This window comes from Microcaecilia unicolor, chromosome 7, assembly GCF_901765095.1.
Source record: "Microcaecilia unicolor chromosome 7, aMicUni1.1, whole genome shotgun sequence".
NCBI lineage: Eukaryota > Metazoa > Chordata > Amphibia > Gymnophiona > Siphonopidae > Microcaecilia > Microcaecilia unicolor.
This window is the reverse complement of record NC_044037.1, coordinates 178,253,503-178,269,353: the sequence shown is the minus strand read 5'-3', so window position 1 is coordinate 178,269,353 and position 15,851 is coordinate 178,253,503. Positions and strand designations below refer to the sequence as shown.

At 45.6% G+C, this 15,851-nt stretch overlaps 1 protein-coding gene across 1 annotated transcript in view; it reads right to left on the bottom strand.

The window, feature by feature from the left end:
• LOC115474517 (aldehyde oxidase 1-like) overlaps positions 1 to 15,851 on the bottom strand; it is a 221,257-nt gene that overhangs the window by 19,684 nt on the left and 185,722 nt on the right. Inside the window, exons 30-33 of the mRNA XM_030210007.1 lie at positions 14,148 to 14,200; positions 10,730 to 10,844; positions 7,483 to 7,548; positions 12 to 200 (exon numbers count right to left, since the gene is read on the bottom strand). Of these exons, the coding sequence (XP_030065867.1) occupies positions 12 to 200; positions 7,483 to 7,548; positions 10,730 to 10,844; positions 14,148 to 14,200 (423 nt within the window). The remainder of the gene's footprint in view (positions 1 to 11; positions 201 to 7,482; positions 7,549 to 10,729; positions 10,845 to 14,147; positions 14,201 to 15,851) is intronic.

The following is a 15,851-nucleotide window of genomic DNA, read 5'->3' as shown; positions in this document are numbered from 1 at the left end:
ATCATTCTTGCCTTGGAAGAGTAGATAGCATGCGGGTTAGGAGACTCTGTTAGCAGAGACACATGGAACTGCTCAGGGATGTCGCACGTTGCAGGGATTTTATACTGGCTCGGCCCCCGGGTGTAGAGGACACCTTGTGGAGAGAATTTTAGTTCCTCCATTGTAAAAAGTCCAAGGCCTTGAACAAATGCACCTTCAATCTAAAAAAAAAGAAAAATAATAATCCATTAATAGCATTTTATCTGCTGTACAGAATATTGAGATTACATATTCTTATATTAACAGATTTGAAACTGAAAACATTGGGCCTGAGTTTCAGCAGGACTTAATCGTTGGCTACTAGATTGCAAACACATGACTCCCCTATCCATATTAAAACAGTCAATATTCAGCTGGCAGTAGTCAGAGATTTTTTTTAAGTACCAACCATTGCTGGCCAGTTAGACCTGGATAGTCAATGCCAGGCCATGTCTAGGCACTGGCATTATATATGCAGGTTTGACTAGACATGTCCTAGCCACCGACACTTATGTGGGTCTTGGTTGATATAAGGGGGCATAAAGGGATTTTTCAGGTCTCTATGTGTAACTCTCCCCTTTTGCAGGACCAACCACCTCCCCCAAGAGAAGTGGTTCCTTTCTCCCAAAGCCACCCTCCTCTCTGAACATCACTGAATAAGAGTAACTCCAGTTCTAGAAACCCCCTCAATCTGCCTTCCACCCTCCTGTATAAAACTCCCAACCCACCCATAGGCCTACCAAACCTATCTTAGTATTCCTGGAGGGGCATAATCGAAAGGGTCGCCCAGGTTTTCCTGAGGACGTCCTTGCAGGATGTCCTGGCGAAGGGGCAGGGAAACCCGTATTATCAAAACAAGATGGGCGTCCATCTTTCGTTTTGATAATACGGTCGGGGATGCCCAAATCTTGACATTTAGGTCGTCCCTAGAGATGGTTGTCCTTAGACTTGGTCGTTTCTGATTTTCGGCGATAATGGAAACTGAAGACGCCCATCTCAGAAATGATCAAATGCAAGCCCTTTGGTCGTGGGAGGAGCCAGCATTCGTAGTGCACTGGTCTCCATGACATGCCAGGACACCAACCGGGCACCCTAGGGGGCACTGCAGTGGACTTCAGAAATTGCTCCCAGGTGCATAGCTCCCTCACCTTGGGTGCTGAGCCCCCAACCCCCCCAAACTACCCACAACTGTACAACACTATCATAGCCCTTATGGGTGAAGGGGGGCACCTAGATGTGGGTACAGTGGGTTTCTGGTGGGTTTTGTAAAGCGCTGCGTACGACTGGTAGCACTATAGAAATGATTTATAGTAGTAATAGAGTTTTGAAGGGCTCACATTTACCACCACAAGTGTAACAGGTGGGGGGGGGGGGGGGGGGAGGGGGATGGGCCTGGGTCCGCCTGCCTGAAGTGCACTGCACCCACTAAAACTGCTCCAGGGACCTACATACTACTGTCATGGAGCTGGGTATGATATTTGAGGCTGGCATAGAGGCTGGCAAAAAAAATATTTTTAAAAATTTTTTTGAGGGTGAGAGGGGGTTAGTGACTATTGGGGGAGTAAGTGGAGGTCATCCCCGATTCACTCCGGTGATCATCTGGTCAGTTCGAGCACCTTTTTGTGGCTTGGTCGTAAGAAAAAAAGAACCAGGTAAAGTCGTCCAAGTGTTCGTCAGGGACGCTCTTTTTTTTCCATTATGGGTCAAGGAAGCCCATGTGTTACGCAGGCCCAAGTCCCGCCTCCGACATGCCCACAGAACTTTGGTCATCGCCGCGACAGAAAGCAGTTGGGGACGCCCAAAATCGGCTTTCCATTATACCAATTTGGGCGACCCTGTGAGAAGGACGCCTATCTTGCAATTTGTGTTGAAAGATGGGTGTCCTTCTCTTTCGAAAATAAGCCTGCTGGTCATCTAGTGGTGTATTCAGGGCAGAAGTGATATCCAGCCACTCCTGCCCATGGTGGGTCTAGTCTCAAAATAGCTGCCTTGATCTATAGTGGTAATATCATGATACAACATAGTTCCATCCCATTCTACCCCATCACCTATAATTTGTTCATTGCAGGTAAATATAGCACTGAGATTGTAGGTCAACATAATGTAACTACAAAACACTGTATGAATCACTTTCCCTAGTACTAGTGATTAAGCTGCTCATTTTACAAGTGCTATCTGGATTTTAGACATGCATAAACTTGCATTTAGAAATCTGTATTGCATAAACATCTAACTCCCAATGTTACAAAGTTGGGATATACACATCTAAAACTGAAAAATGTGCAGCTGGCAAAGAGGCGTGATCTGGGCATGTTTTGGGTGGTCCAAAAAATGAAGTATTCTTCATTTAAGTACATAACATAAGAATAGCCATTCTGGGTCAGACCAATGGTCCATCTAGCCCAGTATCATGCTTCCAACAGTGGCCAATCCAGGTCACAAGTACATGGCAGAAACCCATATAGTAGCAATATTCTATAATATTGATCACAGGGCTAGCAGTGGTTTCCCCCATGTCTATCTCAATAGCAGACTATGGACTTTTCTTCCAGGAACTTGTCCAAACCTTTTTAAAACCCAGATACACTAACCGATGTAACCATATCCTCTGGCAACAAGTTCCAGAGCTTAACTATTCGTTAACTAAAAAAAATATTTTCTACTATTTGTTTTTAAAGTATTTCTATATAACTTCATTGAGTGTCCCCTAGTCTTTGTACTTTTTGAAAGAGCAAAAACTCAATTCACTTTTACCAGTACTACACCACTCAGGATTTTGTAGACCTCAATTATATCTCCCCTCAGCCATCTCATTTCCAAGCTGAAGAACCTTAACCTCTTTAGCCTTTCCTCAAATGGTCGCTTTTCTTTGAACCTTTTCTAATATCGCTATTACAGCTGTACTGAATAGCATATTTTACTATTCAGCTGAATACAAATAATGAAAAATATTATTCAATGAATACTGAATGTGACTAAGGGACATTGAGCTTTAACATAACAAATCATAAAAGAACCAACATGAAATCAAAGATCAAGGGCCCTGTTTACTAAAATGCGCTAGCATTTTTTTTAGCATGTGCCTAAAATTAGTGCATGGTAAACGCTAGAGACACCCATATATTCCTATGGGTGTCTTTAGCATTTAGTGTGTGCTAGAAATGTGAACGCGCCCTTAGCACTGCTTACTAAACAGGGCCCCAAGTGTTTATTTCAGTAGGATTTAGCACAATAGAACCCCGGATTATTCATATTTGAATATCAATCAATATTTGGTTGAATACGAATATTGTATTTGGGGCAGTATTCTTGGCCAAGCCGAATATGAATATTCAGTACAGACCTAATCTGCGACCAGAATGGAACCCAGTACTCAAAGTGAGGTTGCACCATGGAGCAGTATAATATTCTTGGTCTTATTTTCCATCCTTTTCCTAATAATTCCTAGCATCCTGTTTGCTTTTTTGGCTGCCGCCGCACACAGACCAGAAGATTTAAGCGTATTGTCTACAAAGACTCCTATATCTTTTTCTTGGGTGCTGACTCCTAAGGTGGACTCTAGCATCAGGTAACTATGATTTGGATTATTCTTCCCAATGGTCATCATTTTGCATTTGTCCACATTAAATTTCATCTGCCATCTGGATGCCCAGTCTTCCAATTTACTATGGTCTTCCTGCAATATTTCAGAGTCCACATGTGTTTTAACAACTTTGAATAATTTTTTGTTATCTGCAGTTCACCTCGCTTGTTCTGATTTCCAGATCATTTATAAATAGCACCAGCCCCAGTACAGATCCCTGAGGCATTCCACTATTCATCTTCCTCCACTGAGAAAAATGGCCATTTAACCCTCTGTTTTCTGTCCAATAACCAATTCCTAATCCACAACAGAATATTGCCTCCTATCCCATGACTTTTTAATTTTCTCAGGAGTCTCACCCTTATCCACATGTTTATTCATGCCTTCAAAGAAATGAAGCAAATTAGTGAGGCAAGACTTCCTTTGGCTGAATTCATGTTGACTCTGTCCCATTAAACCATGTTTATCTACGTGTTGCGTAATTTTATTCTTTATAATAGTTTCCACTATTTTGCCTGACACTGAAGTCAGGCTTATTGGTCTGTAATTTCCCGGATCATCCCTGGAACCCTTTCTAAAAATCGGCGATACAATGGCCACCCTCCAATCTTCAGGTACTATGGATTATTTTAACAACAGTTTAAACACCACTAACAGCAGATCAGCAATTTCATTTTTGAGTTCTTTCAGTATCCTAGTGTGCATACCATCCAGTCCAGGTGACTTACTACTCTTTAATTTGTCAATTTGGCTCAGTATATCTTCCAGGTTCACCAACATTTTCTTCAGTTCCTCCTCATTGACACCCTTGAAAACCATTACTGGTACAGGTAGATCTCATCACTAATATCATGTTCAGCTACATGCTGCACTAAAGCTAAGCAGCTGAACTGAATATAAAGTGGAATTTGCTTTTGTATAATAAAAAAATCTAGATATAAAATTCTAAAAAAAATGATGCCAATTTTCAATTGAGAAGGAGGTTTTTTTTTTATGCCAAATGAGATATGCAGCAGGTTCATTTAACAAAACATTGAGTAAAATGTCCTGCATTTTCTGAGGCTTTTTCCTCTTCCTTTTTTTTTTTAGTTGATTGAATGTAGTTCTGCAAATAATTGTAGCTGAACATGATATTAGTGAAGTGTTTTCCTGTGATTCTGATTTGATAACTTCACTCCTCATTGCAGTGTGTGATTTCAGGTAGATATCTTACATCTTCTTCTGTAAGGACTGAAGCAAAGAATTCATTCATGGGCAGATGATCAAAAGCCCCACACTGTTCCAAACAGCGCTCTAAAAATAGCACTGGAACAGCGTGGGGCTTTACCGCCCCTATGATCAGAGATAATAGCTATTATCTCTGATCATAGGGTAATGTGCAGGAGGTACAATCCTCCTGCACTTGTTTGACAGATCTGGGCTGTCAAAATCCCAGACCTGTCAACCCAGTGCCCCCACCCCGAGTCAAGCGACACAGGGGCTGGAAGTCCGGTGGACCGCCAGTCCTCCGACCCCCCTGACACAGGTTCAGGGGGGCTGGAGATCCAATAGGTCTCCAGCCCCCTAACCCCCCCCCAAGTGTCTCCTCAAATGGAACCCTGGTGGCCCAGTGGGCCGTGAGTCAATTGCCCCCCGACCTGGTGGTCTAGTGGCCCTTCCCCACCCCTTACCTTCGTTGGAGGAGGGAGGTGGCCTCCCTTCTCTTCCATCAATGCCGCCTTGAAAATGGTGGCACCCAGCCCTGCCGAGTGCATCCTGGGATGGGCTGGGCAGTGCTTCACACCATAAAAGGGAGTTTCTGGGCAGGGCAGGGCACCACCATTTTCAAGGCGGCGCTGATGGAAGGCCACCTCCCTCCTCCAATGAAGGTAGGGGGTGGGGAAGGGCCGCTAGACCACCAGGGAGGGGAATTGACTCACGGCCAACTGGGCCACCAGGGTTCCATTTGAGGGGATACTAGGGGAGGGCTGGAGACCCACCAGATCTCCAGCCTCCAAGAATCTGTGTTTGGGGGGGTGGGGTCGAGGGACAAGAGGACTCTGAGCTGGCGTAGGGTTTGCCATGGACAGCGCATCAATGTTTGGCATGCTGCTTGCCAATCATTGTGGAGGAACGCATTTAGCATGCATTTGCATGCTACTTGTGCTAAGAGCCCTGTTTTGCATGCATTTGCATGCTAATTGCATTCAGAGCCTGATCATGGGGCGGTAGCAAACGCAGGCACTAGTATGGTGCTTAACAGCCTCTAGCGCCTGTGTTTGCTTCTGATCATCTGGGCATCAGTACTGGATGGATTAGGGGAAGGTGCCACCACAATCTCTCAGTGGTTGAAGTTACACTTGAAACTGAAACTGGCAAGGGACACCGGGCTCTGGGAAAAATAAACTTTTATGTTTCAAAAATGGTTGACGTAACTGTTTATGTTCCTGCACATAAACGATTTTGTTGCTATTTCATAACAGACCCATTGATATTTTAGACATTAATATCATATTCATTGTTGATTTAATCTTGAATTGATAATGAATGTGATTGGTGGGCAGACTATATGGACCATTCAGGTCTTTATCTGTTGTCACTTACTATCAGACTCATTTTCGAAAGTAGACACCCATCTTTCGACACAAATCGGAAGATGGGCGTCCTTCTACCAGGGTTGCCCAAATTGGTATAATCGAAAGCCGATTTTGGGTGTCCCCAACTGCTTTCCATCGAGGGGACAACCAAAGTTCACAGGGGCGTGTCAGAGGCATAGCGAAGGCGGGACTTGGGTGTGCCTAACACATGGTCGTCCTCGACCCATAATGGAAAAAAAGGGCGTCACTGACGAGCACTTGGATGACTTTACCTGGTCCTGTTTTTCTTACAACCAAGGCACAAAAAGGTGGCCGAACTGACCAGATGACTACCGGAGAGAATCGGGAATGACCTCCCCTTACTCCCCCAGTGGTCACTAACTCCCACCCTAAAAAAAATCTTTAAAAATATTTTGTGCCAGCCTCTATGCCAGCCTCAAATGTCATACTCAGGTCCATCACAGCAGTATGCAGATCCCTGGAGCAGTTTTAGCAGGTGCAGTGCACTTCAGGCAGGTGGACCCAGGCCCATCCCCCACCCACCTGTTAATACACTTGTGGTGGTAAATGTGAGCCCTCCAAAGCCCACCACAAATCCACTGTACCCACATTTAGGTGCCCTTAAGGGAGCTATGTACCTGGGAGCAATTTATGAAATCCACTGCAGTGCCCCCTTGGGTGCCCGGTTGATGTCCTGGCATGTCAGGGGGACCAGTGCACTATGAATGCTGGCTCCTCCCATGACCAAAGGGCTTGCATTTGGTTGTTTCTGAGATGGGCAACCTTGGTTTCCATTATCGCTGAAAATCAGAAACGACCAAGTCTAGGGACGACCATCTCTGAGGACGACCTAAATTTCAAGATTTGGGCATCCCTGACCGTATTATCGAAACGAAAGATGGACGCCCATCTTGTTTCGATAATACGGGTTTCCCCGCCCCTCCGTCGGGATGTTTTGTGAGGACGTCCTCAGCAAAACTTGGGCGTCCCTTTCGATTATGCCCCTCCACGTTATGTTATGATTACGAAATGGATGCTCCTGCTACACATAACTGATGCATAAACATCCATTTCACCATGTATTTTAGAACAGGTTCTACATCAAGAGATCTTGTTTTAAAATACTAGCGGAACTTGGGACGTACTGATCTGGACATCTCAATTCTGATTTGTACGTTCTTTCTAAAATGCTGTTCTAAGCTCCTATAATCTGTTTATCAATTGCAAAAGTTTAATTGCATAGGCTGCAGTCTGTGCATGCAATATTAATGCTTAATTCATAAATGTAGGAGGATTTGTACATACCTGCCCTATATCTACAGCTGGATTGATGCTGCAACCAACGTCCATCACAATGTCTGTTCTGATATTCTGCAACAAAATAATTAAAGTTCAGTTCAACTAATTTTTCATCTGTCAATAGGGCTGCCATGTTCTCCAGGTCAACCGAGGGCTGCCAAGGGGTGGGGGTAGGGGGCAAAATTACCCGGGCCAGGTGCCGGCAAGCTTCTTCTTGCTGTCTGCTTCCGAGTCTGACTCCCAGCACTGACAGGAACAGGAGAGGACAGACTGTGGGAGCAGGTATGCAGGAAGTGGCTTGCTGGTGCACCCCCCCCCCCCTCCCTTGGAGGCAAAGACAAAAAGGCACGGGAGCGGTGGTGTGAGTGGGGGAGGGGGGCACGAATGGGGGGCAGTTTGTGCAGGTGGGGGTGGCAGCTTTCGGCGGTCTGGCTATGTCCCGGGCCCGGCCATGTCACTTGGCGGCCCTGGGTCAACCTAGATAGGCTAATCCACTTCTGGTTTTGCTCCATCCTAGTTCTGATTGCTCTAAGAAAAGCAAGATTCACTTCATGCATACAACAGAGCCAAACCGGGGACTGAATCACCCTGTTCAGGTCAACCTGGATGAGACTACAACCTTCACTCTGAATTTTGTATTTCTAATTGATGTACTTGTAACTGAAAGCCAAAAGATCTTGCACAAAGCTTTGTCATATCCCCTGTTAGTTGAGCAGAAAGTTAAATAGCAAAATCAGTTAAAAAGGACAATGATAGATGGTAATTTTATGCAGAAGTGCTGATGTTTTATCAATATCATATACTTATTCCATACCTCCTGCATAAGGCGACAAGAGTAGTACCAACAAAAAAGTTTACAGCAGAATTAAACTACCATTAAATAATGAAATAGTAACATTTAACATCTAATTCAACAGCAACACGGTATCATAAGTTGGAATAATTTCATTCAACCATAACTTCATTCCACAATACAGTGATAGCATAAAAATATCAGCTATCTCTTGAGCTCTCAATAAACAAGTCTTGGATCTTTTAGGCATGCTCCTATGAGATCTTGTAGGTCTGGCCCTCTTACTACAAATGAGAATTCCACTTCACTGCATAAGAAATAGCCAGCCACATAAACTCAGATATTCAATGCCAGTGCCCAGACATGGCCTGGTATTGACTATTCAGGAATAATGCTGGCGGCTATGAAAATGCTTATCGCTGCTGGCTGAATATCGACCCAGATGTTGCTACAGCATCATCTACTGGGCTTTCTGCACTAGTTTAGCCTGATTCTAAATATGTCAGAGACCCTTGGCAATAGCAGAGGCTCAAATTCTAGACCTCCAAGCAAAGTTTTGCAGAAGGTCAGCCATGGCAGAGGGGTTCATCCCCCTCTGATCTGGAAGCAGCTTGGGAAGAGGGGGATCCACCCTGGATTTGCCCTCCTCTCCCTTGTAGTTTTCCTTTACATCTCTTTCTTGACTTCTTCCCCACATCAGATAAAACCTCTACTGGAGCTGGCAGGGTGTGAACACCATAAACACTAAACTTACCTCCGCTAGTATTGCTGTACAACTTCCCGACTTCGTTCTTCAATTACCCCATCAGGCTTGGTAGCAGGGGAGATGCTTATCATGAGGCTGTTGGTCTCATAGCAGAAGGAGATGATGCACTTAGCACCTACCTTGCTCCTGAACCCAACAGGGAAATTGAAGACCAATACTGGGAGATGGTGCAGCAACACTGTTAGAGCAAAGTACAGTTTGTGTTGTGCTCTGCCATTTCCCCTGCATGGATCACTGGAGGGCTGCTTGGGCAGAATTTACACCACTGATCCTCAGGATTAGGTGTGGTTCTATGTTGGTTTTCTTGTGGTATTCTCTTGGTATATGAGTGTGTGAGGGAGTGGGTGCTACAAGGCAGGGTTTCCTTAAGGTCACTACCTCACTGAGCTACCTTATGGCAGGGAATAGCATAGATAGCTTGCTGAGTCAGGAGGGTGGGGCTCAGAGGGAGTAGGAAGTTAAAAGTCCTCAGGCAGGACCAAGGAGGTTTAATTGAGAGGAGACAGCATCATGTGACAAGGCTGAAGCCGTCTCCCCCACGCAGCCGCAATCTTGATACACTCAAAACAATGAAACCTCCTTGGCTGTGTTGCGTGCTTGGGACATTGGGACACTGGAGTGTGGATCTCTTTGTAAATGAATGAAGGTTGCATGAGTGAAATGGGGTAGGGTTTTTGCTCTGTTGCTGCTTTTTGTGGCAAACTGTGTTTGCTATGAAGGGAGACAGAGGGAGATCTAACCTCCTTGGATCTAATAGATGCTTCTAGATCAGTGGTTCCCAAACCTGGTCCTGGAGGCACCCCAGCCAGTCAGGTTTTCAGGATATCCACAGTGAATAGTCAAGATAGAGATTTAAAGGCATTTTGAAGCTGTGCCAGGAGAAAGACAGGTAAGCAGCCGCACCTGGCAGGAAAGAGGGGGCTCTTTCCTGCCCTGAAGAGGTCACTAGAGCACCAGGACATGATAATAAGGTAAAGGAGGGGAGGGAAGCCCGTTCACCTGCCATCCTGCCTGTTTGCCCATTAACCCGGGGGCTCTTTCCTGCCCTGAAGAGGCCAATAGACCACCAGGGCATGAAAATAAGGTACAGGAGGGGAGGGGTAATGAATGGAGTCTTGTGGGTGGAGGGAGGCTGGAAAATTGGGGAGGGGATATACATGGGGGGGGGGGGAGAAATAGGGAATCTGGATTTCTTGGGAGGGTCAAAGTGACAGGGGGCGGGCGGAGTATCACAGGGATTCACTGTGGGGCAGGGTATGACAGGGGTGGGATGGGGTGTGACAGGGTGGGGCAGGGTGATATTTTGTGTCCTTTTTTTTCTTAGGGTAAATATGGTAACCTTATGAATAGCACTTAAGGTGCCATGCTTATAGTTATGCATGTAGGTGCTATTCAGAAATGCAGCCAGGTTTTGATGTCACGGGGAGCAGACCTTTTATAAAATAGGAGCTGATGTAAGGCTGAAGGACTGATCTGCATAGGCAACATTTCATTCAGAATCCATTTGGGGGAGCAGCTGCTCCCCTTGCACCCCACCTAGCTGTGCCTCTGGTGCTATTATTCTGTACATTTAGGCATGCAAGGGGGTGCATAAATGCAGGCACCCAGTCTTAGAATTGCCCTTTGTGTGACTGAGTACAGTGAAACATTGTGCTTCATGTTTCAGTTTGAAGAATATTTTACAAAGGACTTACTTTGTGATCTCCTGTCAAGCAGTCAATTACCACCTCAGAGCATGCGACTCCATACACAAAATAGCAGACTGGATGGCCTTCTTTTTTCTCCCAGTTCATTTCTACATCATACCCCCTGCAGGAAACAGGAAACCCTCTCAGAATTCAGGATGATGCTTTCACAATACAGTCATGAATCACACTAATTATCATAATTTGTTCAGAATCTATATGAAATAACCTTTAGCCTTGAGAGAATCTGTGTGATCTAAATAAGTCACTACTTTCTCTTTGAACAGCTATCAGCACTTATCCTTTCTACATAACTTTCAACTACACATAAGAAAATCAGAGAGTGATATTCAATAATTTAGGACTGTAACTTGAAGAATTAGGCTCCTAAATTGGCCTCTTAAAAATTTACTAGGACAGAGAACCTAAAATTTGATTTCTAGTTTTATTAGGCTCCTAAATTTAGGATCCTGAAATATGGGTGGCTATGGGGGCAGCAGGGCCAGTCCAAGAGTATTGAATACCCTTGTTGAACTTTCAGTTGCGTTCTCCCCCCTCCCACAGCTCAGCATCTCCCCTTCAACGCTGTACACACCCCAGGTTGCCAGCATCTGTCCCTTCCATCTCTATCTCTCCCCAGCCAGTATCTCCCCTTCACTTCTCTACCTCACTCCACCCTTGTAGCCAACATCTCCCCTTCCCTGTTCCATCTCATCCCCCCTTGTGATCATCATCTCCCCTTCTGGCTAGTATCTTCCCTTCCCCTCTCTACTTCTGCATCTGTGGCCATATCTACCCTCCCCCTCTCTACCTCCCTGCCTGGCCAGCATCTGCCCTTTCCCTGTTTTCCTCCTCCTGTAGCCAGCATCTCCCTTTCTCCTCTTTACCTTCCCCTTCTGTGGCTAGCATCTCCCCTTCCCCCTCTAGTTTTTTTCTCTCGTGGCCAGCATCTCCCCTTCCCCCCTGCTATTGTAGCCAGATGTACTCTTCCCCTCTCTACCTCCCTACCTGGCTGGCATATGCCCTTCTCTGTCTGCCGCCCCCCCCCCCCCACCATGAACAGTATCTCCCCTTCTCCTCTTTACCTTCCCCCTGTGGCTAGCATCTCCCCTTCTCCCCTCTAGCCCCCTCTCCCCCACCAAAGTGACCAGCATCACCCTTTCCCCTCTCTACTGCCCCCAAAGTGGCCAGCATATTCCTACCTCGCTCTAGTCTCACAAGGTGACCAGCAACTTCCCTTGTCTCTCTACCCTCCCCCCCCCCCCCAGCTAGCCAGCATCTTCCTTTCATCTCTCTCTCCTCAGTTTGCCAACATCTTGTCTCCTCTTCCCTTCCCCCTCCCTACATCCAGCATCTACTCCCTCCTTCATCCCTCCTTCCAGGCCACTGCTAATGCTCCCTTACCTCCTCCCGCACTGGCCCCAATCTCATAGAAGACTGAGTGCTGTACAAGTCTGTGCTGAAGTGCTGACACATCCCACCACTAGAAGTATGCCTTAGAGATGGGCAGGACAAGGCAGCACTTGAACATGGCCCTGTGTTTACAGGGCCCATGTAGCACCCCTCGTCATTCAGCTCAGGGCCAGTGTGGAAGAAGGTAGAAGTATGGCAGTGGCAGGCACGGCAGAGAGAATAGTAAACAGTGCTAATTAGTAAGGGACCACGGGGCTGCAGGGAGGGGGCCAGAACTACTACTACTTAACATTTATAGAGCGCTACTAGGGTTACGCAGCGCTGTACAAATTAACAAAGAAGGACGGTCCCTGCTCAAAGGAGCTTACAATCTAAAAGACGAACTGTCAAGTTGGGGTAGTCTAGCTTTCCTGAGTAGAGGTGTAGTGGTTAGGTGGTTAGGGAGGAAATGAAACCCTGCTGGTATTTGTTTTGCCAATCACAGGAAGCAACAGAGGAAATGTTGTGTGATATTTCCTCTGTTGTTGTTAACCACTCTCCTTCCCTAATGTCCTGATGGTGTGTAGGCATAGGTGCCTACTTTTCTTTAAAGAATTGTCTCCAAAGAGGTGTCCTTGTGGTGATTAAATATAGTTGTCCCTTTAAAGAACTGCCAGCTTTTCACAAAGGCTTCATAGATCTAATTAATTTAGGGCTAGATTTATACTAAAGGGTGTTACTGTGTTGGTGTGCTCCGTAACATATGTTATTAGTATCTGGATCTCATTGTATTAAATGGGACCTGTGGTAAATAACATGCATCAATATACATTAGTGCATAACAATAAGGTAGCACCTTTAATAAATCTTATGCTTAGTGTTACTTATTGCCAGAGAAGGGTGATTGGTCCATGAGATAGATCGCTCGATAGATAAATATTCAGCTGGCATGATCACTGGCTTAAGTTAAACACTGGAACTGGCTTTTAACTTAACTGATATATTCAGTGCTGAATATAACCCCCCCCCCCCCCCCCCCCCCCCCCGAATTCTATAAAAGTCACAAAATATTGCGTGCATAATTTAATTCAATAACAAGCTAATTAGCACTGATAATTGGCTTCTTAACAAGCATTATTGGCACTAATTAGATTTAAGCAGAATATATGTAAGTAAATTTAGGTGCAGGATCCTCGCCTCTATTCAAAATGGGGGTACGGAAATGGAATGGTCATGTGCGGAACGGAGGCATTCCTAAAATTAATACGCAAAGATTTGCACCACATTTCAGTTGGTGTAAATGGCCACGCCTAAAATTAGGCATGATTCCCAGGCACAAGCGCTACTCTATACACCGCACCTAACTTTAAACACAGCTTATAGAATAGTGCTTTTTTTCAGCACCAATTTTTTCGGCACCACCCCTAAATGGCTAATTGTTTGGCCTAATCTTGCTCCTCCCTGAATCTAGTCCATGTATATATATATATATATATATATATATATATATATATATATTTATAATTCCTGGCTTATCAGTTTAAATGGCCTAATATTACCTGTCTATTTTTTTGAAAATCTATGGATAAGGGAGTTTGGCATTTTTATAAATAGGTATTTATGCACACAATTAGGATCAGGACCAGCCCAAGGCAAGATGCCACCTGATGCGGAGCTAGGATGCCGCCCCCCCTGGGCTGAGATGCTGCCCCCCTTCCTATCTCCAGGCCGTTCGTGACATTGCCCAACCGCCGGCACCCTCCTCTTCCCTTTACTGCGGCCGCCTGAGCCTCTGACAAAATAGGAAGTTACATCTGAGAGGCGGCCGCAATAAAAGGAAGAGGCGGTGCCGGCGGCAGGGCAGTGTATGAGAATCGATGCCGCTGCCGGGTAGCACCGCAAAGGAGAGATGCCGCTCCTGAAGAGTGCCGCCTGAAGCCCCCGCCTCAGGTGGCCTAATGGTTGGGCCGCCCCTGATTAAGATCTATCTTTCCCACACTGAATTACTAGTTATGAATATAGAATGAAAATGTACCTGAAAATTCCAGTAGCAGAAAGACTGATTGACTGAAGATAGGCTTCTTTTACCTGTAAATGAGTATTTATCAGCAGTAAATTAAACATATGTATTCAACAGATGTTATAGTAGGCAGTAAAGACCATGATGATCTCCTCAATAACCTCTTTCTTGCATTTATTTTTACAGGGATATGTTTGTTGTGTGTGTGTGTGTGTGCGGGGGGGGGGGGGGGGGGGGGGGAGGGATTTTAACCCCTAAGTACAGAAATCTGTTGCAATACAAATGAGCTAATGATGATCAATTACACACAAGAATAATCCTTACCCAAAACCAAAACAAAATAAAGAGAAAGGAGAGAAGTCCTCAGAGATCCAGGCCTTCAGCATTTAAACAAATAGTTCCATAGGATCAAACACAATGATAGGAGCGCAAGCTTCTTATTAACCAAAATCATACAGGAGTCCTTTTACTAAGTTGTGGTAAGCATCAGGGGCATAGCCAGACTTCAGCGGGAGGGGGGTCCAGAGCCCGAGGCTAGGGGGCACATTTTAGCCCCCCCCCCCGGCGCTTCCGACCCCTGCCATTGCCAACCCCCCCTGCTATTGCTGACCCCCCCCCCCGCGCCGCCACTGCCACCACCAACAACTTTGACCCCCCCCCTGCTGCCGACCCTCTCGACCCCCCTCCCGCTGCCAATCCTCCCCCACCACCGCCGTCGCCTACCTTTGCTGGCGGGGGACCCCAATCCCCACTAGCCAAGGTCCTCTTCTTCCCGCGTAAGGCTTTGTTCTGTTTATGATGTCCTGCACGTTGTACATGCAGGACGTCAGACTCACAGAAAGAGGGGGCCCCACGTAGCTACACCACTGGTAAGCACTAGCGTGTGCTTACTTCAGCAAAGGCTTTACCATGGGGCACACTTAGGCATCCCACAGTAATTTAGTGATCGGTGCATGCTTTGTATGCGCCAAAAAATACATTTAATTTTTTGGGGGTGGGGTGGGTCAGGGAGCGGAAAGTAGGCGTGCTCTGAGCTAATCAGTTAGTGCAGTTACATTGTCACGTGCTAACTGATTAGCGTGTGCTTAGTGCATGAACCCTTACTGCCTACAAAATAGATGGCAGTAGGGGCTCATGCGCTAATGGCCACGTGCCAATGGGAAAATGAGTGCGTGGTCATTAATTGAAAAAAGTAGAAAAAGCGGTCATTTTACCCATATGGAAAAATGGCCTTAGCGAGTGGGAATGACCGGTGTATGGACATGCTAAGACCACTTTTTACTGCAGTTTGTTAAAATTTCCCTTAATGTGGAGAAAAAGAAAAAAATCAAACTGAGCCAAAGTACTCCACCTCAATCAAAATATTCAGAATGTCCATACTTAGCTCATTAGATAATGAAAAAAGTTACAAAAAATCCCATATGTGTATAATCACTCTATTTAGCAGTGCACTGGAAATTTTTCTCATCTATTATTCTCTAGTGGAAAATGTTTAATTTCTAAATATTCATTGTTTTATAAAATCCATTAGCGGGGCTTAATTTCTGCTGGAGCAGTATTCTGATATTTGTTTGGTTGCAGGGCGAGAAGGGAAGTGAATTTATTGGTCAATTTATTTCCACCCCCTCTTCCCAAGAAGCCTGAGGTGGGGATTTTGCATGCCTTGATTCCAGCCTCTTCACCACCTCGCCTAAGGATATAGAGGAGAGAGCATATGGT